This window comes from Anser anser, assembly GCF_964211835.1.
Source record: "Anser anser genome assembly, chromosome: Z".
NCBI classification, from domain to species: Eukaryota; Metazoa; Chordata; class Aves; order Anseriformes; family Anatidae; genus Anser; species Anser anser.
The window spans coordinates 9,057,733-9,082,915 of NC_139723.1; the positions used below are offsets into that span (position 1 = coordinate 9,057,733).

General features: G+C 37.7%; 2 protein-coding genes across 8 annotated transcripts in view; both read left to right on the forward strand.

Moving 5' to 3' along the window:
- RASGRF2 (Ras protein specific guanine nucleotide releasing factor 2) overlaps positions 1 to 19,179 on the forward strand; it is a 140,211-nt gene extending 121,032 nt beyond the window's left edge. For 2 of the 3 annotated variants that reach the window (XM_083817212.1, XM_083817213.1), the window contains exons 20-27: positions 5,773 to 5,833; positions 7,068 to 7,171; positions 7,804 to 7,888; positions 8,486 to 8,683; positions 10,868 to 10,947; positions 12,771 to 12,888; positions 13,651 to 13,719; positions 14,432 to 19,179. In XM_083817212.1, coding sequence (XP_083673338.1) covers positions 5,773 to 5,833; positions 7,068 to 7,171; positions 7,804 to 7,888; positions 8,486 to 8,683; positions 10,868 to 10,947; positions 12,771 to 12,888; positions 13,651 to 13,719; positions 14,432 to 14,524 — 808 coding nt within the window. In that variant the 3' untranslated portion in view covers positions 14,525 to 19,179. Of the gene's footprint in view, positions 1 to 5,772; positions 5,834 to 7,067; positions 7,172 to 7,803; positions 7,889 to 8,485; positions 8,684 to 10,867; positions 10,948 to 12,770; positions 12,889 to 13,650; positions 13,720 to 14,431 lie in introns of those variants that run through there. The other variant, XR_014576629.1, reaches the window with a different exon arrangement.
- The window catches only part of CKMT2 (creatine kinase, mitochondrial 2), a 35,497-nt gene continuing 23,969 nt past the window's right edge, over positions 13,656 to 25,183 (forward strand). For 2 of the 5 annotated variants that reach the window (XM_083817218.1, XM_083817214.1), the window contains exon 1: positions 24,698 to 25,031. The gene's annotated coding sequence lies outside the window, so the exon portion shown is untranslated. Of the gene's footprint in view, positions 13,720 to 14,575; positions 14,642 to 21,385; positions 21,430 to 24,697; positions 25,032 to 25,183 lie in introns of those variants that run through there. The other 3 variants (XM_083817215.1, XM_083817216.1, XM_083817217.1) reach the window with 3 other exon arrangements.

Below are 25,183 nucleotides of genomic sequence, written 5' to 3' on the forward strand. Positions count from 1 at the left end.
TCTTAAATCACTTCAGCAAGATGGGCTATATGGTAATTAAGAATAGTTTCCAAGCTTTTGAAAAGCACTGTAGTTACTCCCAAAGATATGTTCTCAGCAAGGCTATATAGTTAACTGAAAAGAGGAAATTACAGGACTTCAGAAATAATCTGCAATTAAGTGGAGTTTTTCATGTGTAACTAGATCTGTGGTAATGACGCAGGGGTGCACATTCCTTTACTCTTCCACAAGTCTTCATTTTTATTGAATGTTATTAAAGGAAGAGTGTTTATAACATTAAAAAGATGATCATGTTGGTAGTCCTAAGCATGGAGGCTGAACACACACTTCTGGCTGCCGCTGCAGGCATGACCTCAGGAGCAGCAAGACAAGACTCCCTCTGATACACTGGCTTCTCAGCTCATTAGTGGATTCACAGGTCGAGCCAACTCCAGACTGTTCTGTTAACACTTAACTTTTTAATATCCCCAAATATAAAATTGAGTAATAGTTTCAGTGAGGAGGGTTTGGCTTTTCTGGCAGGTTGAAAAGGCCCTTGCTCAATTCTGGGACTGATTTCATGAAGAATGACAAACCAACAGACGCAGAAGAGACAGTATCCACATGCCTGCATCCTGTCTGATAATGTAATTGTACGAAGCAAGTGGGTACCCAGGCTTTCTATAGTGCCAGATGAACATAGTTTTCTTTGTTTTTACACTGTGCACAAATACATAAGCACTAAAAACAGAGGTACTGTTGGTGCAAAAAGCAGACGCAGTAACACAGAAATGGTTCCTTCTCCTAGCATTACTGTCTGATGCCTTCTTTGGTACTATGTCTGGTTGTGGCAGTAGGTCAAGGGAAGCACTTAACTTGGATATTTTTCTCTATTACATGTCTCTGAAGATTACTATTTCTTGTAGTAGGTATAACCAAGACTGTTCAGCTTGAACAAAAATTGCTGAATTTTAAGCAAACGCTCCCATACTGCACCAACACATTGTAAAGAACTACTGTGTTGAACACCAGAGTATTTCTCGTATTGTCATTATGGGTTTTATCTGCATCAGATTACAGATTTTCTATCATCTGCCAACATGGCATATTATAGTCAATGTTCTGAACATTAAGAGGAGGCCTGTAATGGAAAAAAAATATTTTATGAGTTCCTTGAACTGTTCATAGGCATAGGTTATACTGACAAGATGAGGGGAAACGGGATTTCCTCTCAGCATTGACTTTAAAAAAATGCTGTGATGGGACCCACTCTGAATGAAATACCTAGCTATAAACAAGCTGTAGGCAGCTAATGAAGCACTCCTTCCAAAGTAATTGCCTGTCGAGAGAGATGGTGATTCTGTCCAAAAATGGTATGAAATTAAGCATGCTGACTTCTCTGGAGATCATGACACCTTGTTTTCTCTGACAATTAGAGGATATAGGCACTGACTTGAGTAGGATCTGAATTCCAGCCTAGATGTCTTAAAGATAGGTTATCTAGAGTCTGTCTTGGTTTAGAGATTTGTAGAGGTGTTCACAGGTATTGTGTTCCTCTTCTGGCTCAAGTACTAATGTCTGTTTTGGAGAAATGCTGCTTAATCCATCACCACCACATTACCCTCCATGGAAAGCTGTTACCTGTTTGGTTTTCTTCTAGATGGAGGGATCTTGACTGATATTACTTAAAGGAAGAATGTAAATTAGAAGAGCTTTTACTGTTATTTCAAATCATGAAGATTTTTGGCATAGTATTTTGTACGTGAAAGCATAGATTTGTGAGGACTGAAGGTTTTGATGAAACTTTCATTCAAAAGTCTTCCCTGGGTCAGGATGGGAACATAAAATTGGGGGTGATCCAGTGAACATACCCCTCATGAAAACAGTAATTCATCCAATTGCCAAGTGTGTCATAAAATAGGTTTTTTAGTTGCTCTGAAGAGGTGCTTACTGTCTGCTTTTACATCTGAAAGGTGCTGGCATATCAAAATATGTGTAGCAGAATTTGTGTTTGTCAGTCAGCCCCCACTATAGGTCTTTTCTTCCCTATGTTTCATTTCTTTTTATTTAGAAATGTAGAGGAATTCAGAGTGTCATTAGAAAAAGCATTTCTTACTGTAAACTCATTGTTCAAACACTTTTAGAACCTGCATATGAGTATATGCCATGGACTATCTCCTTGCAGGATTTTGGACACAAATGTCTTCTTTTAGAAACTGGCCCAGCCTGTGAGTGTATGTATGTATATGCATGTATATATATATTTTTCTCTGGAAAATCAGTGCCTTTTAATCATATTTGTTAACAGAGATTAGAGGAGGAAAGGTTGATTTATACTCCAAAAACATTATGGTAAGCTCTGGGAAAGAGGCAGTACAGAAACAGCATGGCAAAGAAAGTGTTTATGAGAGATACTGAACTGGTTCATGCCTTCTTGAGTCATTAGAGAGAACAGCTGGTATTTCTTGCATTAAGAGAATTTTGGTGAATAGACTGACAAGGTTTCTCTGCAGGGTAAAAGCTTCTTTTCTCTTTCTTCAATATTATTTTTGAAAGTTAGGCAAACCTACTGAAGTATGTTCTGCTTGAGATTTGATCAGCCTTGTTTAGTAACTCCTGAAATCTACACAGAATTTCAGTGATGGTGGACCAGAAAGGTGTAAGGTTGAGACTGAACTGCTGTGAATAACTTTGGTTGATAAATAATTCCAGGTGTGGAAAAAGAGTGGTGCAAGAAACAGTTCCTCCTTCATCTTCCTCTGTAAAGAGAATCAAGGAATATGTGGGGTTCAAAATTTGATAGGTGACTGATAGTCTATCCTGTATAATAGTTTGGAACAGATTTTAGTGTTTTATGTGAAAAACATTTTAACTTTTGGACTGGTCAGGCATTGAGAATAGATCAAATGAGAGAGAAAATTCTAATCCCAGATGTGAAGTGGAAGAGTTAGAAAGTTATTTCTTATATATTTATATCCTTTATTTGTAAGAATGTTGTCACTCCATTCAGTCCCACTGAGAGGAATGCTGTTTAACAGTCATGCAAACTGTTTCCTTACCTTAGCTTTCTCTCATACCTCTTTTCACATGAACCTGAGCTTCTCACATGACTTCCAGGATACTATTGATGGGAACTGCCCAAAAGAACTGAGGAGCTCAGCATATCCTTTTAGACCTCTATCAAAACTAAACACCACTAGGCCAGCAACAGTGCAGACTGAAGTGGAAGCTACTATTGATGATATTAAGAAGTACTTTTGTCCAGTCCAGAGAGATATGCTGTCCTCTGAAGGTTTAAATGTAGAATATTTGTGGATAAAATAATTTTTTTCATAAGAATACTGTGTCAGAGAAAAAGCATGTCATCTCTATAGAGCAAGGGATTAGAAGTCTATATAAAATACTACATGTCATAGAAAAGAGTATCAGTAAGCAAAAAAGGGGGAAATTTAAGTATTTTTTTTAAGAATCTCATGGTTCTTACTTTATTAAGTAAGTTATTAAGTTATTAATAACTTAATTTTATTAAAGTTATTAACTTTATTAAGTTAAGCAAATACAATCTTTTCTGTATCAAAGATGAGAAGTCAAATCTACATAAAATCATAAGGAACCCAAATTATGAGTTTACAAAATCATGGAGAATATTTGGGGCGGAAGGGCAAGCCCTCTATTTTTTTATTGCCAGGAAGACACATAGCCTTGTCGCATTCTGAACAGTATTTTTCTGCAGGCAGGCAGTCATGAGGCACAGCACAAAACAAGCTGCTAAGGAAGAACAGATTGCCAGTCTATTTACAGTTACTGAGGCTGCAAAGAGTTGTTTTGTGGAGAAGAAACTTAGGGTTCTCCTGAAGAAGTAGACATTCAAGACACTGCATGGCTTGCCCATTAGACCTAAGACATTTCCAGGTCTCATGATGAAATGGGCATTTTGTCTGGATGTGATAAGGATGAAATGAAGGCAAGGAGGATTCTTAGGTTCTTTCTACATGTATCTCCATTTGATTTTAACTTAGTCCTTCAATTCAGAAAACCAAAATGAACCAACAGCAGCCCACAATAGAAGAACCTAGTGTACTAAGCATTGATGCTTCCTCCCCAAATAGTACAAATAGTACAAATTCTGTATTTAACACTCACTGCTAAAGACTCCAGGCAATATAATCCTTTAACGCTTTCCCAAATGCTACAGGGAAAGTCATTTTCATACAGAGTGCAAAAACAAGGGATTGGAGGGACAACAAGAAAATATTTTGTTGAGTTGCTCTGCTTTCTAGAATGATTAATGGAACTGGATCCTCTTTGAAAATGGTTATCTAAACTCTCCTTGAAAATGGAATTGATAGGTATTATATGACTTCTGCAGAGAACTTGTTTCAGAGCTTTCGTATTCCAGGTGGAAAGTTGAACATAATGTTTCTTAAACCAAATCAGTCTGGCAACTTCTTGCACTATTGTTGGTGTAGTTATAGGCAGTCTCTTACATGCTGCCATAATGTTCTTTCTCCATAAATCTTCTCTTTCCTATATTATATAAATCCAGTCTATTCAAGTTTTATTTGAGTCTTTATTTTCCAAATGCTGTATCAGTCTTTTTGACCTGTACTCATACCATCTTGTCTTTGTCGTACTATGGTGTTCAAGACTAGCCATAGTAATCCAACCGAAATTTTCAGATTGCCTGTGGTTTATATACAATAGTCTTGAAATATGAGATGTCACCTGCCTTTTTTTTTTCAAGAATATTATGTTATAATATGAAACCTCTGAAATCCTTTCAGACAGGACTTTCCCAAGAATGAGGACTCATTGAGCCAAATGCTCAGCATTGAGACCTTTTGTTTGCAGGTTAAATAGCACACAGAAAAAGAAGGAATAAGATCTTAGAATGATGTACAATGTTAATACTTCAAAGAAGATGGCCTTAGGTAAATACTTACACCTTCTGATGGCTTCATTTTTGACCCATTACTCTGAAACAACCACAGGATAATAATCATAGATTTTCTATAGGAGAATTGAAAACATAGATTAACACTTCTTTTACTGAAAGCAAATCACACATTTGCTACAAGTAAAACCTGCTCATTGTTTGTTGTATATTTCTACGCTCAGAGCTCATTGTGTAGGTCAATGAATAGGACAGTGTAGTGCCAATAAACAACACTTCCCTGTGAATCATTCTTTCATGCATGCCTATGGTACTGTCTTCTCAAATGTTGATTTTTCAGATGTCCCAAAAATATCAAAAAATATATCAAAAAATATTAAAAAATCAAAGAATGTAATTTCTGCACACACACAAACACATGCGTTCAGGTTTTCTAGGATTATTCAACATGGAGAACTACTGATTAAATATTTTCATTATTGTCTTGTATTTTTGAGGTCTGGTTTTTAAAAGGGGATTTTTTCATTGTCCACCAGACTTCATGGTGCTAAAGTCAGTGGGATCGATGTAGGACCATATCACTGTAATCAGCAAATGAGTACAGTAGTTAGTAACAGTGTATTGTCATTGACCATCCTACAGATATACATTGTTCTTACCTCAGAGTTTTTAAGCCTCCATAACAGGCATTTACATGACTGTGATGTTGTGCCATTTTATACCTTTTATTTAAAACAACAAATTAATTTTTTAGTTGCAAGACTTTCTTATTTATTTACATCTTTGATTGCAGTCTAAAGATTTATTTTAGGTAAGCATGATTGCCTGTCAGTGATAACAGTTCTCATAACCGTAGATAATTTTGTTTATATAGGATGTTCTGCTGCTTAATTTTTCAGGGCTCTTTCTCAGGATGATCAAGATGATAACCATTTAAAAATAGAGGATATAATTCAAATGGTAAGTTCATCTTGAAATTTACACATAAATATGCCTGTAGAAATGTTGCATGTTTAAGTCACTAAAATGCGTCACTTCTGTACCTTTACAACTCTGGACAGAAATACTATTCTTTTATATTAGTGTTGTGGTTTAACCGGGTTGGCAGCTGAACACCACACAGCCGTTCGCTCACCCTCCCCCCTCCCTCTCTGGGATGGGGGAGAGAAACGGGAAAGTGAAGCCTGTGAGTTGAGATAAAGACAGTTTATTAAGACAGGAATATAATAATAACAATAATAATAATAGTGATAATGATAATAGTATTAATAATAATAATGTGTAAGCAAACAAGTGATGCACAATGCAATTGCTCACCACCCGCTGACCGATGCCCAGCCTATCCCCGAGCAGCCGGCCCCCCACCCCGGCCAGCCACCCCTATATATTGTTTAGCATGACGTCAGATGGTATGGAATACCCCTTTGGCCAGTTTGGGTCAGCTGTCCTGGGTCTGTCCCCTCCCAGCTCCTGCTGCACCCCCAGCCTGCTCGCTGGCAGGACAGAGCAAGAAGCCGAAAAGTCCTTGGCCTGGTGTAAGCACTGCTCTGCAACAATTAAAACATCAGCATGTTATCAGCGCTCTTCTCATCCTAATCCAAAACATAGCACCCTACCAGCTACTATGAGGAAAATTAACTCTATCCTAACCGAAACCAGGACAATTAGGAATGCATATTTCAGTTTAGAGAGAGTTAGAATCTGGAGCATGTATCAGAGATGAACAGGTCAAAACTTTAGGATTTGATTTTAATCACATGAGAATGAAAAAAATGTAGAAAGCATGGATTTATATGAAGTGGTAAGTGTGTACCATCTCAGCATCCATCAGAACCATACTTGGCTTTCACTGACAAGAACCATCCTCCAAACTGTAGTTACATCATCTCATAAGTGCACTGTATTAATACAACAAAGAGTGTGAGCAATGAACTAGGTGCAGAGTGGTTATGTGGAAAGTGACACAAAATATACAGACTTTAGTTAACGTATGTATACTTATATATTGCCTGTTTTCCTATGGGTTTCCAGCCCGATGTTGTTAACATTTTTTGCTTAATTCTTATTTCTATGTATCAAAAATGTTAATTACAATTCTGTGTTAAAAAATGCATATGAAGTTTTTAGTACACTGTGCTCTGAAATGCCCTTCAGTACAAAGATAGATCATTAAGTGTTTTCCTTTTTCTTGTAGTCAGAATGCCCCAAACCAGAGTGCTTTGAGACTTTGTCAGCCATGGAGCTTGCGGAGCAGATAACTCTTCTAGACCACATAGTTTTCAGAAGTATACCCTATGAGTAAGTATTCTCCTACAATTAACTGAAGTGAGTACATTGGATGAGTTGTTACTGACAGTTTCGGGTACTAACTAGGTAGGTACTAACTAGGTAGGTACTAACATCCAGGCAAAGAGGCTTACATATATAGCAGAACATTGTCCTTTGGCTGTTTCTATTATTGCTTATGATTCTCATATAGTTTGATAATTTTTTGAAAGAATGAGTTACTTCAGTCTGTTGCTAAAGAAAAAATATGTGTTCGAAGGCTCTGGGCTAGTGAAGGGTGAACATAGTATGGAAGTACTGAGTCTCTGGAGAGGGAATGTCAAATAAACTTCATTCATACAGTAGTTTACCATTCATGTGATCATGTAAACTGATAAGACCTATTTCAAATAGGGTCACAAAGCTGAAAATTAAGATGGAAAAATGGGGAGAGGGCATTAAAAGCAACATAAATCTTCTTAATAATGTTTACAGTTTTGTTTATTAGCATTAATAATGAAATAATTAATAATGAAATGCTGGAATTAATGTAAACCAATGTAGTTAGCTTCTAAAAAATGAAGTATACTTGAAATCCATTTAGGCTACAGTTGCAGACAGAGACTCTACTGTTAATTGTTTTTGTTTTTTCTCTTATTGTCTAGAGAGTTTCTTGGGCAAGGCTGGATGAAACTGGATAAAAATGAGAGAACACCCTATATTATGAAAACTAGTCAACATTTTAATGATGTAAGTACTTAAAAATATGGATTGCCTTCTAGGAACTCTGTTGACACTGTCTATGACCTCTGGAACAAATATATCTTTCTTACAACGTTCTGTAATTTAATATCTGCTAGTGACTGAATGCTATGGTCTTTTTGTGATTAACTCTTTATATCAACGCATACAAAGATTTTAATTTTCATTAATTGGTACTCAGAATTTCAATGACTATTTAATAGATTAAAACATTTTAAACTATCCTACATACATGATTTTTTTTTCAGAGAACGAAAATATAACCAGTTCTGTTTAATGAATGCCCTTTGAGTCTCTATCCATACATTTGTTCTTTACCATATACCTTGAGTTTGTCTGACTTTCCCATCAACATTGTTACTGTTGGCTTGGAAACACACCCCATTGCATTTCTTACCCTTCTTCCATATTCCCATTCCCATCCACTGCCCTACAACACTGATCTCAGTATGTTTTTTCTGATTTTATTAAGAGCCATAAGTTCTGTTGTGCACCAGTTTTATTTTCTGCCCTGTTCATTAAATAGTTATGTTTCTAATATGATTATGTTTAAATGTCCTAAATACTTCCTCTCTCTTTGGTCAGATGAGCAACCTTGTTGCTTCCCAAATCATGAATTATGCTGATGTCAGCTCCCGGGCTAACTCAATTGAAAAGTGGGTAGCAGTAGCTGACATTTGTCGATGTATGCACAATTATAATGGCGTATTAGAAATCACATCAGCCTTGAACAGAAGTGCAATCTACAGACTGAAGAAAACTTGGGCTAAAGTATCCAAACAGGTAAGAAAGATCTGATTACGATGATGGTTTCTAGATTTCACTGGTCAGTACGTTGTTCAGGAAACAATGAACAGAAATAGGATTCCTTCCAAAACTTTTTCTTCCTCAACAATAGCCTTGACTACTTGCTGGAAGCATCAAGTTTTGCTGGTATGTCGTGTCATGGTGTTTTGTATTTGATATATCCTTTTTTGGGTATCATTAATTAAATATTTGTGAGAACAAACTGATCTCAGTAGAATTAGCAGGTGCTTAAATCTGAGGCTTGAGCCTGAATTACTGAAATATTTGCAAATATATGCAAATACTGAAATATTTGCAAAAAATAAATTTTCTACTTATTGAATTATATATATATACTTATTGAACTTAAGATATATGCATAGGTGGTGACTGGTTATAAACATAATCAGCTCAGGTGGCTAAAACTGGAGCCCTATTTTCCAGCCTGTGCAGGAATTTAGTAGAAAGGTCAGCACTTCTTCTCAAGGTGCTGATTTTTTTTGCTATCCAACAAGAAACCGTAGATAACCAGGCCTCCTTCTCATTTAGGTGCTTAAGTTTAGATGCAGTGAATCTCTCCCTCTAACCCTTGCCTTGCTGCTGAGACTGTCAACAGTATGGCTGAAACTGTGAGAATGACTGCCAGTAACAAAGAAAAGACAAAATGAGCCAGAATGACAAGTACCCGGCCTTTTATGTTCTCTGTTTTAAATAGTTTGGAAGAAATTTATTGAATTATTTAAATCTCAACTTTCTGCTGTTTGAAAACATACATATTTTAGTGTGGTGCAATAGCGGAGCAATGGTTCTGTCAGTAGAACAGAACCAATTACTTGTAATTTTGGCAGTTTTGGATACAGGTTTTTCAAGCCTGTTGCAATATTTAGATTGCCCTTTTTAGATCTTCCTAATTGACATACGAGAAGGTAGGCTTTTGTCACTGCATTTCCTTCTTGATATGTTTCTGAAGTTTTTGCAAAGCAATCAAGCAGCCCAAGTAATGACATCCGCTTAGAATACACTCTGATTGTATTGTGTTCTCCAATCAGCTTATTCTCATATGTTTTATGGCTGGTGCTACTTTCTTTTACATAAAAATATAATGATAATAATAATAATAATAATACAACTTTAAATGCACGGTCTTATATAAGAGTTTACCTCAAAAAAAGTATGTTTGGGATTTCCTTGATTTTTAAAATTGTAAAACAAACAACAAAAACAGATTAATGTCAGAATCATAGAATATCCTGATTTGGAAGGGACCCGCAAGCACTGTCATATCCAACTCCTGGCTCCACACAGGATGACCCAACAATTAGGTCCTACATCTGAAAGCTCTGTCCAAAAACTTTTTGAACTCCGACAGGCTTGGTGCCATGACCACTGCCCTGGGGAGCCTGTTCCAGTGTCTGACCACCCTCTTAGTGAAAAACCTTTTCCCAGTATGCAACCTTATTGCACTCCTCTCCATTGCTTGCTGAAAACATTATCTGAATGTTTCATCAGACTGTTAATTGTAGGAAAAAAAAAAAAAGTTTCTGCCTACAGCTTTCTATTAACTGGAAATTCAGTTCCAAAGATGACAAGTTTCTTAGGATTCTCCATGCTATCTCAAGTCTACACCATAAATAAGTAGTGAAAAGAAAATGTATTTTACATATGAAGAAACCAAGATCTGATGACATCCACTGAAAATCATTCCTGTAAGACAGTAATATTTTTTCAAATACGTGTTCATTTTTAATCAGAAACTTGGAAGCAAAACCATTTTAGTGCAGACTGCAAGACAGTACATCCTTTACTGTCCTTAATTTCGGTAAATCCAGCTGAGGAGCCTCAGTAGCACGTCAGATCAAGCCTCTAATATACTTGTATACAGAGTAAACTGAATTGCTGGCCATTAATTTAATGAACTTGTGTTTCTTGCTGAATTTGCAGGCCAATAATATTAGCATAGATACATATTCTGGTATCACTTGAAGGAACATCTTTAAGGCTGCCTAATCTCCATTTGCAGAAAAACATTAGGAACTACAATGAAGCTAAATTCTTAATACCTATATAGTTACTTTTGAAAATGTGGTGAAGAAGCTAAGTGAATTAAATCTTTTTAAAAAAATCTAATCCCAATCATTTATGTGCAACAGCAATAACATCCATGACGTGTTCTCTTTTTAGGCAAAAGCCCTCATGGACAAGCTTCAGAAGACTGTATCATCTGAAGGAAGATTTAAAAATCTTAGAGAAACACTCAAAAAGTATGTTTACCTACAAAAAGCATTTTTTTTTTTTTTTGTAAATAGTGGGTAATGCATCTTAAATACGAACTGGCTTTGATTAAGCTTTAATAATTAATATAATGTTGAGTAATGCTTTTACATAGCAACCTTTTAAATTCTGTTTTTATTCTATTTGGAGTTTTTTTTCTGGGTTTGTTTGTTTGTTGTTTTTGTTTTGCTCAATATACTCCAATTTAGCACACTAATAGATAAATACAATGTCTTTAGAGAATTACTTTTAAAAACCCCACCCTGTTATTCTGTGTGGAATGTTCCCTGCTGGAGTTTTACTTACACTGATAAACTTTTTCAGTAAGTGTAAACCAGGTTGTTATAGAGGTTTCTGTTCAAAAACAGGATTGAAAGGAGTTCTTGTTCCTGATAAGAAGTTTAAGACTGACAAATAAGCTTTAGTCAAATCAAAGATCCATTCACCCTTTTATCTCATCTCTGACAGTGGCCAGTAACTGATGCTCAGAAAGGAACATACTGCACAGTGATATTTCCTCTCCTATACCCTCCCAGCCCCTTGTAGTCAGCCTCTCTGGAAAACAACCTGTCTTTTTGTACAGTAGTCATTGATTCCGTGTGTTTCACCATATGCAGCTGTGGTATCCAAAACATCCTTTGGCAAGGATTCTACGATTTATGCATGTGTTGACTCCAACTGCACACATTAAAAAAAAATATATATATATATACATAGTATATAGTTCTATGTACATGTAGTAGAACTACTTTAAATGATCTAGAGAGAAACAAAGAAATTAACTATTAGAATAGATACTGGATGTTTAAAAATATACATAGTTCAAGTTAATCAGTTTTTAGTGAAAAAAACATTGTTGAGGACTAATCACTTGTTAAAAAACATTTTCACTCACAATATATGAAAGGTACTCCTATACACCTTTCAGTCAGTATATTGCTTGCCCTGTGTACAACATATGTAAATATGTAATATTTATATAAATATTTATAATAAAATATGTAAAAAATAACCAGATTGAAGCTCTTTGCTAAGCAAAGCCAGCAGTCTGCCTTTAATAGTACAGCCATGGCCCTGCTTTTTTTATTACACCAAAGCTTCAGAAAAACAGATTTGTAGCTATTTCTGCTGAGGTAAGAATCAGCAGGTATGGAGTAGTGATTATTTCATTAAAGAAGTAACAATCCCTATCACATTACTCCAGCCCCACTAAGAAAAGCAGCTCCCAGTTCTCTAGGGTCTCTATTTCCAGCTTTCCAGATCATCCTTTCTATCTCTCTGTCTTCCTCTTTCCTCTTTGGGTTCACTGTTAGCAAAGCCCGAAAAGACAGAATGTTATCTATATCCATATACACATGTATGTATGTCTCCAAACACATGCATGAGCACACACACATGGACCCTTGCTGGTACTAAAATGCTTATATATGCTGATGCAGAAGAACAGTAACGCCTCAGAAACATATCCACATGCACTTGTAGCTTGTGCATAGGATCTGTTTCTGATACTGTCTATCAACCAGGATTGAAATACGCTTGAAGGTGTGCTCAGTGTCCAGAGTATACCCACACTTCCTCTTGCTCCATCCTGTTTTGTTCTAGCTTTTACTAAAGGCTACCTGCCTTTAATTTAAATTTAATATTTGACACAACCTATCCAATTTGCCACACTCAGAGCAAATATAAATCAAGTGATGTCAGTTTTGGTCCATTGTTTAAAAGTTCTTTAAATAATAAAGAGTTTGTGTGAGCTATAAAAATATGAGTTTGTAAATTCAGTTGTACATAGATATGCTGATTTCTTGTTTTACAGTTGTAACCCACCTGCTGTTCCCTACCTTGGAATGTACTTGACAGATCTAGCATTTATTGAAGAAGGAACACCAAACTTCACTGAGGAAGGCCTTGTCAATTTTTCCAAAATGAGAATGGTAATTTTAATTTTCTTACATGCTTTCCCAACAGATGTTTAATTACAAGTTGATTATCGATTTAATTATAACTGCTTAGAATTTCACCAAGACTTAAAAGCATGTTTGCATCGTGCATGATAGGTAGCTATTTGAAAGCAATTACTTGACCCAGTCTTCTATCACCACCTTCTGGTAAACTGAGGATTTTTACAGTGTGAATTTGCCTCCAGTTTGTTCTTTGAGAAGTCACAGATAGAAAAAGCAGCTGCCTTAAGCTTGTGGAGAAGCAAGAAAAGATGTCTTGAAATAATCAAATAAAAGGAATGTAGTTATTCATCAGAAAGCAGTCAGTGCTCACAATCTGTTTTCAAGTGTGCTAGGATCTATTTTTTAAAAAGTATTTTAAAGTTGATTCTCTCCAACTACCATAAAATGGTGCTTTATAAAACCCCTCAGAGAGAAGTGTGGAAACTTCTCTTTTTAACCTCAGCTTTATGTTCTCATTATGATTACACACTGCAGCAGTCACTCCAGGCAAAGATAAAAGAGATTATCAGTATATGGAGAAGAGAGAGAAAGCAGACAAGGTGGTTCACTTGAAACTGACTTAACAATAAATGGCTGATTTAAGATTTTTTCAGATGGAATCCATTAGCTGGTGATCTCTGCCCTTCACTTACATGATCCCAAAATGAGTTGCATAATTTGGCAAAAAAATATTGTGCCCAACTGAAATCAAAATGCAGTTGTAATTATAATATATTTGTATTCTTTTGAAAGATCTCGCATATTATCAGGGAAATACGCCAATTCCAGCAGACCTCCTACCGCATAGAACATCAGCAGAAGGTAAGGCTCTTCTTAGATACTTTTACCTACCATTGAAATGAACGCTCTTCTGGCAGTTGGTTCTAAGATCGAGCTGTTGTTGAAAGTTGAAAGCTGAAACGAATGTATTCTGCTGTGACACACAGAGAGCACAGACAGAAATACAGACGGGTAATCTGGGATTTTAAAACCCTGTTTCCTTAACGCTGTATATAGAAGCGATTTTTTTCTCATTCTCTAGAAACTCTCTTGGGATTGCAGCCAGCATGGTTTTGGGGTGTGGAGGAATGGGTTGAAAGGGAAATGTGATCTCCCTGTCCAGCTGGAGCATAATTCCCAATGGAATCCCAGAATACTCGGATTAGGGGATAGGAGATGGCCCAAGCATCCTGTGTGCATCCTGCAATTCTTTTTCCCTTGTCCCTTGTGGGACCTATGAAAATTTGTCCAAAGCCAGCCTGTGTCTTCAAAGAAAGACTCTTTACATCTCAGACTCCGGAAAAACAACGTGGGCCTAGGAAACGTAAGGATTTAGTCTCCTAAGAAACTGAATTTGATTCCTAGAGCACTGTTGGTACAGCTTTACACCATTCAAATGATCTGTTGTATTTCTCTGAGAAAACATGAGAGGATCTCAGGCTGTGAAATGGGCTGAAGGGGAAAAGGAAAGGAAAGCAGAGACATTTTCATGACAATAAAATCAGTCTGTTCAGCTGTGTCTTCTGCATTCCAGGTCACTCACTATTTACTTGACAAGACACTCATCATAGATGAAGATACTTTGTATGAGCTTTCCCTAAAGCTTGAACCCAGACTCCCTGCCTGAAGATCCAGCTTTGCCTCAGAGTCTACAGAAAGCTTTAGTACAATGAACAAAATTATGCATGCCAAGTCCTAAAGACAGCAAGGGAAACATTGAGAAGAATGCAAGCTCTCTTTTCCAGTAAGAGATACTGAACCTCACAGCATTTCCCTTTCAGGCAACAAAAATTTACTCTTGGACATGGAAGACAAAGATGCTTCATATCTGCATTAAGTGATTGCTACTTTGCAAAGATAATGTTTTGCAATAGGGACTGTGCATTTAATTAATGAGGCTTTCTTGTGAACAGGTACTCATTGTAGCCATCTTAATGTGACAAATTAAGGAGACAGATCTAAATTGTGGTAATAGAACCCAGTTAAGATATATGAGCAAAAGGAGATGGTTCTGATGTGGTCTAGGTGGATGGCTAACTATGTGTTTGCTGAGGCAGCAATAGTACTGCCATATGGTATCCTCATATGATGTTAAATTTATTGAAAAACAGGATCTTAACGGTCATCAGTGAGCCTGCAGTGACATCAAGGTAGCATCTAGTATTTCTCTCCAGATCTACAGTTCTAAAAGTTTATTCAATGCTACCCGTTATAGAATGTTACCTTCTTTAAATGTCTTATCAGCCTTTTTTTAAGGTGATTGGTTTTACATATAAATAAACTGTAAATATTTTTTCATTAATACTCAATGAGAGTATTTACAGCATGAAAAGTAAAATAACTAGATGAATAGTTGTACACAGTTGTCAGCCTTGCAAGCTTCAGGTGGGAAGTACATGGTTAGGAGCTATACCTGAGACTTGAGAAATCTGGACATCCAGTGAATAGGATGGTTAGTTGAGTTGCAACACAGTCCTGAAAAGGCACTTTATTTTTCTGCACTTCCTGCAGTTTCCCTGACAAGACAGGCAACAGAGCACTTTCTGGACACGCTGTGCAGAGAACTACGTGTCTGGTCTGGCAATGGGTAGTGATTAGCAATGACCACTAGGAGTTGGAATGAATGTTTTGTTTTACATAAAATCAGTGATTTGGAAAATGTCTGGTTTTTGTTCAGTCATTCAGTGCTGACTTAGCTCTAAAATCATTCACATCAGTGGCAAACTTGGAATGCCAGCAAATACACACTATACATTTTCATTTGAACTAGTGATTATCATTTGCATATGGGCATATGTTTAAAGAAAATGTGTTAATTGTTACTGTTTCTAAGACCTATGCTTTGTGACATACCAGTAGATAGATTTAATTTCTACAGCTAGTTGGTACTTCTTAAATTTTTCTGATCATAAGTGGCCTGTTGTAGCTGCATGGCAAGTGAGCTCAAATGCATCCTGTAAAGTACACCATAATATAAAATACAGATATTAGCACTGTTGAATAACTTGGCTGGAATAGTGTCCTTACTTTTCCAATGATATTCAGCCAGTTGAAGAAATAGGGCTATATCACTGTATACCTCCCTTAAATCCTCTCAGGGAGATAGAAGTTTAAAATAGATTGTGACCTAGGCCTATTTGATCTGACATTTTTTACCACAGTCATGATGCTTCTGAAAGCTGGCAATGAAAAACAGATCTGCCTGGCTTGTGGGTTTTGTCTTTATTTGCACTTTAATTATATTGTTAGCCCAGTCGAGAGCTGCGCAATAAATTCCATTCGTTCTGAGTGTAACTGCTAGCATTTATAAATGTACTTTAGCAACTGTACATTTCATTAAGGTTCTTCACCACAAGGACCATCTCTCTGTAAATAACTGCATGAATAAGCACCATAAGTACTGGAAAATTACTTAATTAGAAAAGCAGACAGCAACAAAAAAGGAAATTCCAGAAACATTTTAAATACTTCTGATGAACAATTGCTGTAGAAATGAACACAGAAAACTTATGGAAGCTTTTTATTATCAAAAATGCGCTTGTTCTTTCACTAATGAGTGATAACAAGCTGATTGCATCCCAGTGCATGATATAAAAGAAAAGCATGCTTTATTTGGACCACAAAACCAACATATTGTGTATTTTCTGTTTAAACAAACAAACAAACAAAAAAACATGTACTATATGTCAGTTTCATAAAAGACTTCAAAGTCACGAATATATGGGGGAAAAGTGGTCCAAAAAGTGATTTCTTAACTTGGTTTTATTGTTTCTCTGTTAACACAGAAAATGTATAACAACTGTCAATGTCAATCGGGATCTCTGTTGTATGCTATTAACTGCTGCTTTATCTTCCTGTATCCCGCTCTACCAAACTTCCTTGATGTGTTTAGGGTTACAGGGTATAGTTCTTCATTTTACTCTGTTCATAGTTTGTTAGTTTGTACTTTTTGTATATATATCAGTTCTTCAGAGTTTAAGAGCATTGAATATGTTTTAATGCTTGCAATACAAAGGGGTGGTGCTGTGCTAGTGCTACAGTAATCCAAATGGACATATGCTAAGAAGATGAAGGGTTAGAGATTTTTTTTTTCAAAGGTGCTGAGCATCCATATATTTAAATCAGTAGACAATGTGGTAGTTCAGCTCCTCTGGAAAAGCATATACTATTTATATGCCAAACATTACCTCTTGGGTCAGTGGTGGACTTTAGATTAGAATCACTGGAGTGACAAAGTACTGGATTTGTGTTCAGAACGACAACAACAAAAAAGGTTATTGTCACAGTAATGTTTGATTTGCTGAGAAGCAAGGTATAAATATTTTTTGTATACGGATACATTGTGTTCTTTAAAATACAGGAGGTGACTGCTCAAAGAACTGAGCGTACATTTTGTCATCCATAATCCTAGCCAGTGTTCGCAACCCTAAATCAAAGCTGCAAAAAACTGTTTTGCAGAAATCCTACACAGTAAGTGTAGAAAAGTGTGTTTCCCCCCACACACTCAGGTTGTGTAATTGAAGTGTGAGTGGCCTGAGTGCCTCTGCTACAGTACTCCTGCAGTTTTTGAGTTATGGCAATAGTTAGTAGACAGCACCAACCTGCTTTGTGTGAGGCTTCACCTAGTATATCTACATAACCAGCTAGTGCAGTGGTCTCCCGTACTGTGCACAGGGATTGTGGAGCTCCTTGCTACCAGCTTCTCTGTGCCAATCCACCACAGCCATATAATGTAGTATATCAAGATACAAACCCCAGTCATCAAACATCCACTGTTTGCCACTGGTGTTTCAGAGAGGATATTTCCAAGTGAGGACTTTGACGTTTGGATCTTGCTGTCTTTGAGGATCTTGTCCATTATAGCTTTTATGCCATGAAATCAGAGTGGACTTACTTTTCTGGAACTGGAGCTGAACAAGCCTGTCTGATTCAGGATTTGGAAGAAAGAGAAGGGCTGAAGCACCTCTCTACTTGCCTTTCTTAGCTCTTCAGCCCTGCTGCACTGGTGAGATGCAACAGCAGTTCTTATGTTGGAGGGGCTGCTCCCTTCAGCACTCTCTGGATAAAATATGCCTCAGGGTGTATGGACTGGCTGCAAAGGGGATAGCGTATTTCACCCACTGGTTCAGCAGTGGGCACATTTGTCAGCAAAGTCCAGGGGAGTTCTGCAGTATTTTTACTGCATAAGTAGCAGCCCGGATTCAGCCTGCAGTTAGCTGGGAACCTGGGCGGCAGCACAGGCACTTACCCTTTCATGTGACTCCAAGCACGTGTCACACATTGATAGGGGTTAAAGTTGCCTTCACCCTAGCCTTCACTCCCTCCCTCTCCTGCCCCAGTAAATTCACCGGTATTGTTCATGGCACTCCACATCAGCTAGTGGATGGAGACCATGTATAGTCATCGTGTGGAAGAAAAATAAATCTGTTGAATTTACAGTTGCAGTAAGTGTGTATCCTGTCCGTTTCAGCTAGTCCTGTGACACACAAATGCGTTAGCTTAATAGCAAGAGATTCGACCAAGACTGATTACTCTTGTCTAAGAGTAAGAAAGAGATCTCCGTCCTGTTTCTGCTTTCCTAGTTTGTAATACTGGTTGTTGTTCTGTAGGGTAAAAAGGAATTTAACTCTCTATTTAAAGTATTTATTAACTTTAATCATGTTGATTTTGACTTCAGGACATGTTCGTTTTCCCAAATTTTCCTTAATTACCATTATTTATTTTAAAGTTTTTAAAAACAGTGTTTTATCTGTATGGATATTCAGTCTTTCCTCCTTTCACTTTTATTAACAACATTAAACTTAGATATATGATTTTAAATTCTCGCTGATAGAGACATTTTTACCCAGTCATAATTGTTGTTCATTAAGGGCAAAATCCTTCAGACCTCATTCTGATAATACCTTAGGCTTCACTGAGAGCTTTTCATAAGTAAGTATTTGGGGATCTGGCTCTCAGCTATTTGCCTGTTACAGTTTTTGCCTCCAAAGGTCAAATGTCTCTGTGTAGGATGCTTTAAGTCCAATATGCTACTCACCTATGGTGGTTTTGTTGTACCTTTACTTTTGGAAATGTCTCTGAAGTTTTGTTCTTTAGGTGAATAGATGTATGTTTATTTGACAGATGTACCTATATCTAACACCTTGCTTGGTGCACATCCAGATGTTTTTGCATGTATTGTAACTTATCTTTTATCTGAGGTTATTGCTTTGTATTGTTAGTAAGGCATATCAGGCAGGGTGTTGTGCCTATATGCTAATTAAAAAATCTGTTTTTTCCTGAGTTTCAAGTGTTCTTACTGGTTTCTGTTTGTTTTGTTACCCTCCAGTGGTGAAAAAGTGGGATCTTAAACTCACTCCATCTGAATTCTGTGTCTTTTAGACAAACATGGGAGGGGAGGGACAAGCCATTAATAAGAAGGACAAATCAGAGAAGATTCTGAGTGTTTTCATTGTGAGAGAAGGGTCTGACTTACTGCTTTTTATTCTTTGCTTGTTTATGCTGCATTGGAAATGCTGTGGGCATCATTGGGATTAAAGCTGATTGTAGCTTGGAACAGAGAATGAAACCAATTTCATACAGACCTACATATGCTGATCCATTGTGGCGTGTACATTATAAATATCTATATAAGAACATGTAGCAGATTAAACAGAACCAGCTGCACAACTCATTCTTCTTAGTTGAGGGAAGCCTCTACGTTTCCACACCTTTGTTCCCTTTATGCTCTGATAGGTAATTGCAAGTATGTGGAGTTCAAATACTGCTTCAGAAGGTGTTTAGTGACTTCCTATTTCAGTAGAATGTTTCTTTAAACAAGAGGCAATGAATTATGTAGAGAGAAAATAACTTTGTCCCTACCTTCTTTCTTTTGTTGCTTTTGTTGTTGAGCTTTTGTCTAAATATCCCTAGGCCTTCTCCTGGCTGGTGTGCTGATCTGGATTTAAAGAAATAGAATAGCCATATATTCAACACAAGTAAACAGAAAACATTTTAGGTTTCTAAGTAGTGTATGTCCCTCCTCTTGTGACAGGAAAACAAATAACACAAAGCAACTTGTACATTGAAGAAAAATAGCTAATAGTGCTTAAGATTGCAAAACTAGATCTCCAGCTTGTTCTGTGCTTTAACCACTGTTTACTGCTTTCCTTTGTTCAATTGACTTCTTTCTTTAAGGGGATAGAGAAACGTCTATTAAATTTGTTTCAAGAAATAACATATTTGAAGTAAATAAACAGTGTACATCAAGTCTGCATGAGATGAAGTTAAAGCAAGTGGTGTATTAAAATCAGAACCTATTCAGTATTCTGTGACCTTACAATAACATTTTCTGCAATCTTACATTTTCAGTGTTTCATATGAGAACTGAAATTGACTGAGAGAGCAATGTACTCTTGAAATTGTCAGATGTTTTTATTCAAGGAAAAAAAACAAACAAACAACAACAAAACTACCAAAAAAGTACCTGCCAAGCAGCTCTTTTAAAAAGTACTGGCTCGTGCAAGATGATTTTCATTTTGGTTTGTTTTCCCCTCAATCTTAACCGTTTCATTAACCTTATACTGAGGAGTTGTCTGGTCTTATATTTTTCTCTTATGGCCATCACCACAGATTATTGAAGAAGTATTAAGCAAAGGGATTGCTGTTTTCTACTTCTTATTATGTTGCAAGAAAGCAACCACTAATTATTCTCTAATGTGGCAGAAACTCACTGAAACAATCACATTTCCTAGAAAATCCAACAGCATACAATTTTTAAAATCCTGGTTATGAAGGAAGAGAGGGAAGCTGTTAGAGGCTGTTTGAAATCCTGAGCTCTGTGAAGAAAAACTGAATTTGATCTTGATTGTGCAAAGGTAATGAATAAGAATCACAAAGACTGCGCTACACCTGAAAGTTCCGTTTGAATATTCTGGTCATATCTGTGTATATCCTAGAAGAGTAAAATTTGAGAAAGGCAGGTTTTTGCTTGAAATTTCAGGTTTCAAAGACCCCTGAAACAACCCCTGGTGTTCCTTCCAGTTTTTGACTGATGGTGTGCTAGCAGAAGCCATTTTAAATTTGTTTTCCTAGAAGTAACAACTCCACTATGTGAGCCTCTTTGAATCAGGCACCAGCCTACCATACTTACATGCATTTTGTGCATGTGCCTACCTGGGTGGGTCGGAAACAAGGTAGTAATTCTGTTTCTTACTGAAGACTTGTGTTCTCTCCCACTACTCTTTCTGGAAGCTCCTTACTTACATGGGCTGGGAACAGACTTTGCTATACCTTTCTAGGTGCTGGGTATGTTTCATATAAATCAAAACTAATAACTGTTCCAGCCACAAAGAAGTCACAAAATTTTTATTTTGCACAGCACTTTTTATTCTGTTCTAAATCTATAAAATTTATTTATTCCAGTTAGTTTACTGTTGGAATTTTATCTCTAATGGGAAAGTAATCTGAAAAATACCACTATTCTTCCATAACTATGTCTGCTGAAGTTTCCATGACGAAAAAAGCTGAATCAACGTGGCGGAAAGAGGAAAGGTACCAGAATTTACCATGCTTGACTATGCTTGTTGGCTGTGCTTCTCTAGTTATTACTCTAGAATTCCCTCACAATCACAGTATCACAGCTGATTATTTTTTCATTTTGGTATTGGTAATTGCCATACTTGGTAATTTTAAATTAAGTGCAGCATTTTGCCATCCTATTCTGTGAGGGGAGTAAGAATCCCACCTGTGGAAATGCTAATATTACAGATTCAAATCCATAGTTAGGGTGTGTTTTGAGGTGAAAGCAATGGCCTGCTAGATTCTGAGCCTCCATCACCAGCAGCTGTTGACCCTGCAGGAGAGAGACATTCACAGAGTGAATGTCATTCTCTGCCTTGGAGAGGAGAGGATGCCAAAGTTTCCTCTTGCAAAGCAGTACTATTTGCTTGTACTCAACATTTCCTGTTGAGAGAGAGAAAAAATAAAAAAAGCAGTTCAGTGAGATACAAAATGTTGAGATTGTCTGACATGAAATTGCTGCCCTCTTCACACACATGAATCTACACCAGACAATTCCTACCTTCACTCTTGCTGCTCTGATTAAAACATATGCATTGCAATACTGTGCAAAGCAGTCTGTGGCAAAAATAGCATGATCACTTTTTGGACAATCATGAAGGCCACATGATTCTCTTGTAAGGATTATGGGTATTTCTGCTTTCCCATCAGGTCAACCCCATTTTTAGAAAAGTCCTTTCTCCTCACTTTGTCCAGAAAACACACAGCTAATTATAGAGAACCTTTCCTATAGTATGTGGTGGATGTCCTGTCAAGAGCAGCATTAATAACTTAAAATAACTAGGGTTATTTTTAACAGGTTGGTTGGATGGTTGGATCCAGTTCAGATTTTTATTTAGTAAACGTGTATTAGCACTTAAAAGTAAGTGGAGTAACCACTACTGTAGGAGGACTGTTCTCTGCCTTCTTGTGCACCTGGTCAATGGAAAATTTTTGCCCATGCTTAGCACCAAGTACTTGCTTGAATTCCAGCAACTGCAGTGGGGTGTAAGTGGTTGATTGCAACCTCAAAACAGAATGTTTTTGTGGTCTGAGATCTTGCTAACTGCTTATAATCTCTTTAAGTGGATATTGAACATCCACAGTTAGAAGGAAATCTCAGTAAGAGGTCTGGCAACCATTTGGTAAACAAGGAGACTGCTTCCCAAGGGGGTATGCTTCACTATGTTGTTATATGACTGTCTTTAGGTTTCTGAAGAATTAAAAACCTACTGAACTTGAAAACCAGTGATTTTCATTGCATCTGGGGCAAGCTGGCCGTTAGCTTTTGGAGACAGTGGGTGGCTCTTAGCAGCTGTATGATACCAGAGCTCCAACTCCGGCCACAGGAGATCTAATAATAAGCGTCCTTGCAAGCTCTTCATAACAAACTTGCCATCCTCCAATTCCTAATTTGGTAATTTGGTATATGTAATAAGTAACACTAACTAGCCTTACACTTTCTGTCATGATTCCTTTGATAACTAACAACTTATTTCCCTCATATGGAAATTTGATTTTATAGAAATTCTTTTTGAAAGAAATACATTAACCAGGAAGGCCTTCCCATAAAATAAAATGACCCTATTTGCGGTCTGTGTAGGTAGATTCTCCACTCAACAGCTTCCTTAAAAAACTCTAATGGGACACACATTGCAGCTGAATTTCAGCTGAACTCCCTGCACAGGGACAGATGGCATTAATACGAATAGCAATTGAATTAACACTCAGCTACTGCTACCTTGCCAGCACAAGCCCTGAAACCAAGACAGCATTTTAACTGGGAGATTTCACATAAATATTTAGGTTAGATAGAGAAGAAAATAGAGCATTATTTATGGATGGTTCTTCTCATTCCAAGTGTTTCTGTAACTGAGTTCCTCGGAAAACAGCTCAAAGAACAGTAGTAAGACCAAGCTATTTCTCAAGTACTAAATGGTGCATTCCCCAGAAATCATAAGGGAACTCGCTAACACTGTTTGCCAGGTGCTCGTGATATTAGTTAGCAGGCTGAGTGAGTTTTGTTTGCACCTTCTGTTCTTCCAGGCTCTGTTCTAGCAAATGGCTTAAACATCCGAGTATGTCAGCAAGGCACTTAAGTTCACGGTATCAACAGCTTTGAGGCGAAGCTCTTTGTGTCTCCAAGGGCTTTATGAGGAAAGGCTGTCTTCAGTCAAAAACTTACGAACAAAGTGAGAGCCTCAGTCGTGAGCTGCTGTGCTGCAATCTGTCGGTGCAGGGGCTGCATCACAGGCAGAGCCACAGCAGCCTGCAAAGAAGTGTTAGAAGTGTTAGCATGGTGTGTTGGGTGCAGGCCGGGGGGCTTGCCACCAGAAAAAAGACACAGCGCAGGCGTAAAGGTGCTCTTGCTAAGTAGAGAAGAAAAAGATGATACTTGTTTTCTTTACCAAGTCCCGCACAGGGCCGGATTTGTTGTGCTCGTGTTTCTATGCTCATGTTACCTCAAGAAGTCCACCACTGGATTTTTTTTTTTCTATTGATACCAGAAACGCAGTGCTGGTTTGATAGAAAGCAGGTGTGTTAAAGAGGGGGTGCTTCAAATACTAGGTAGTCCGAACGCATTGATCTGGGGTGGCTGTTTTGGTTTTAATTATGGTGGGTATGCATGGTTCTCATTAATCTAAATGAGTCATGACATTTTGGGGGGACAATGTCTATATATTGTAAAGTTTCACAAATCTGTGATTTGAGTTTAGGAAATTGCCGTGTACAATTCAAGAAATATTAAGCATGCAAAGGAAAACATGTTTTGAAGTCTTGGACTTTTTTAAAAGCTGCTTGGTATTGGCCCCTGTGTTTCTCAGTCAGCCTTGAAAAATGTTTAGCTTTGATGGGAGCAGTGCTAGGTCAATGAAATGGTCTATTCTTCTTTTCACTCTGACCCATCATGTGTTGTTTCTTCCAGTTCTGTACCACTGTGCAGCTGTACTAATGCTAAATGGGTGGCTTCAGATATCCTTAGCGGTTCATTTCCACCAACACCTTTTAATTTTGTGTTTCTGGATTTCTGCCTTACAAAGAGTCACATATTAATGTGGTGAATTAAAAGGATTGGGGAAAAAAAGAAAGAAAAAAAGAAGAGCCCACTGTGATGTCACTTTGGCCTCACTGTGACATCACCCCCCTTCTGTGAGGGCGGTTCAGTTCCAGGCCCTGCTCTGTGGCTGCTGGGGCAGGCCAGGCAAGGCAGCCCAGCGGGGAATCGGCTCCCGGCCCTTCTCTTTCGGCTGTTTCTGCGTGGGCCCTTGGGGCTAAGCCCTGGCAACTCCCTGCCTGGCCAGTCGTGGGCTGAGATGAGCTCTTTCCCCCCGAGCAGTATTTGACGGATGCTGCTGCTGTCACCCAACTGCTAGGCCACATCCTCCCAGCGTCCTCAAGGGCAGCCTTGTGGCAGCAAATGTCACTCATGTAACCGAGTGAAATAGGATTGGCCGCTGCAGCAATTATTTTCGCCTCCCTCACCTCCTTTTCCCCCTCTCATATTACCTGGTCTCCTGTCAGCACACCAGATCGTTATTCCCATTACACTCTGGGCTCGCTGCAGGCAGCAGGACGTGCCTACCTTCAGCTTCAAGGTCAGTTTAACTAACTGTATTGCTTTTCTGCCTCAAATGGTAGCATTTCAAATGCGAGGGTTGTTACATATGAATTCAAAGCACCACAGGATACAGTGTAATTTGGTTATAATTTATTGATTTGTGCAACTACTTGTTGCAGCAGAAAGCGT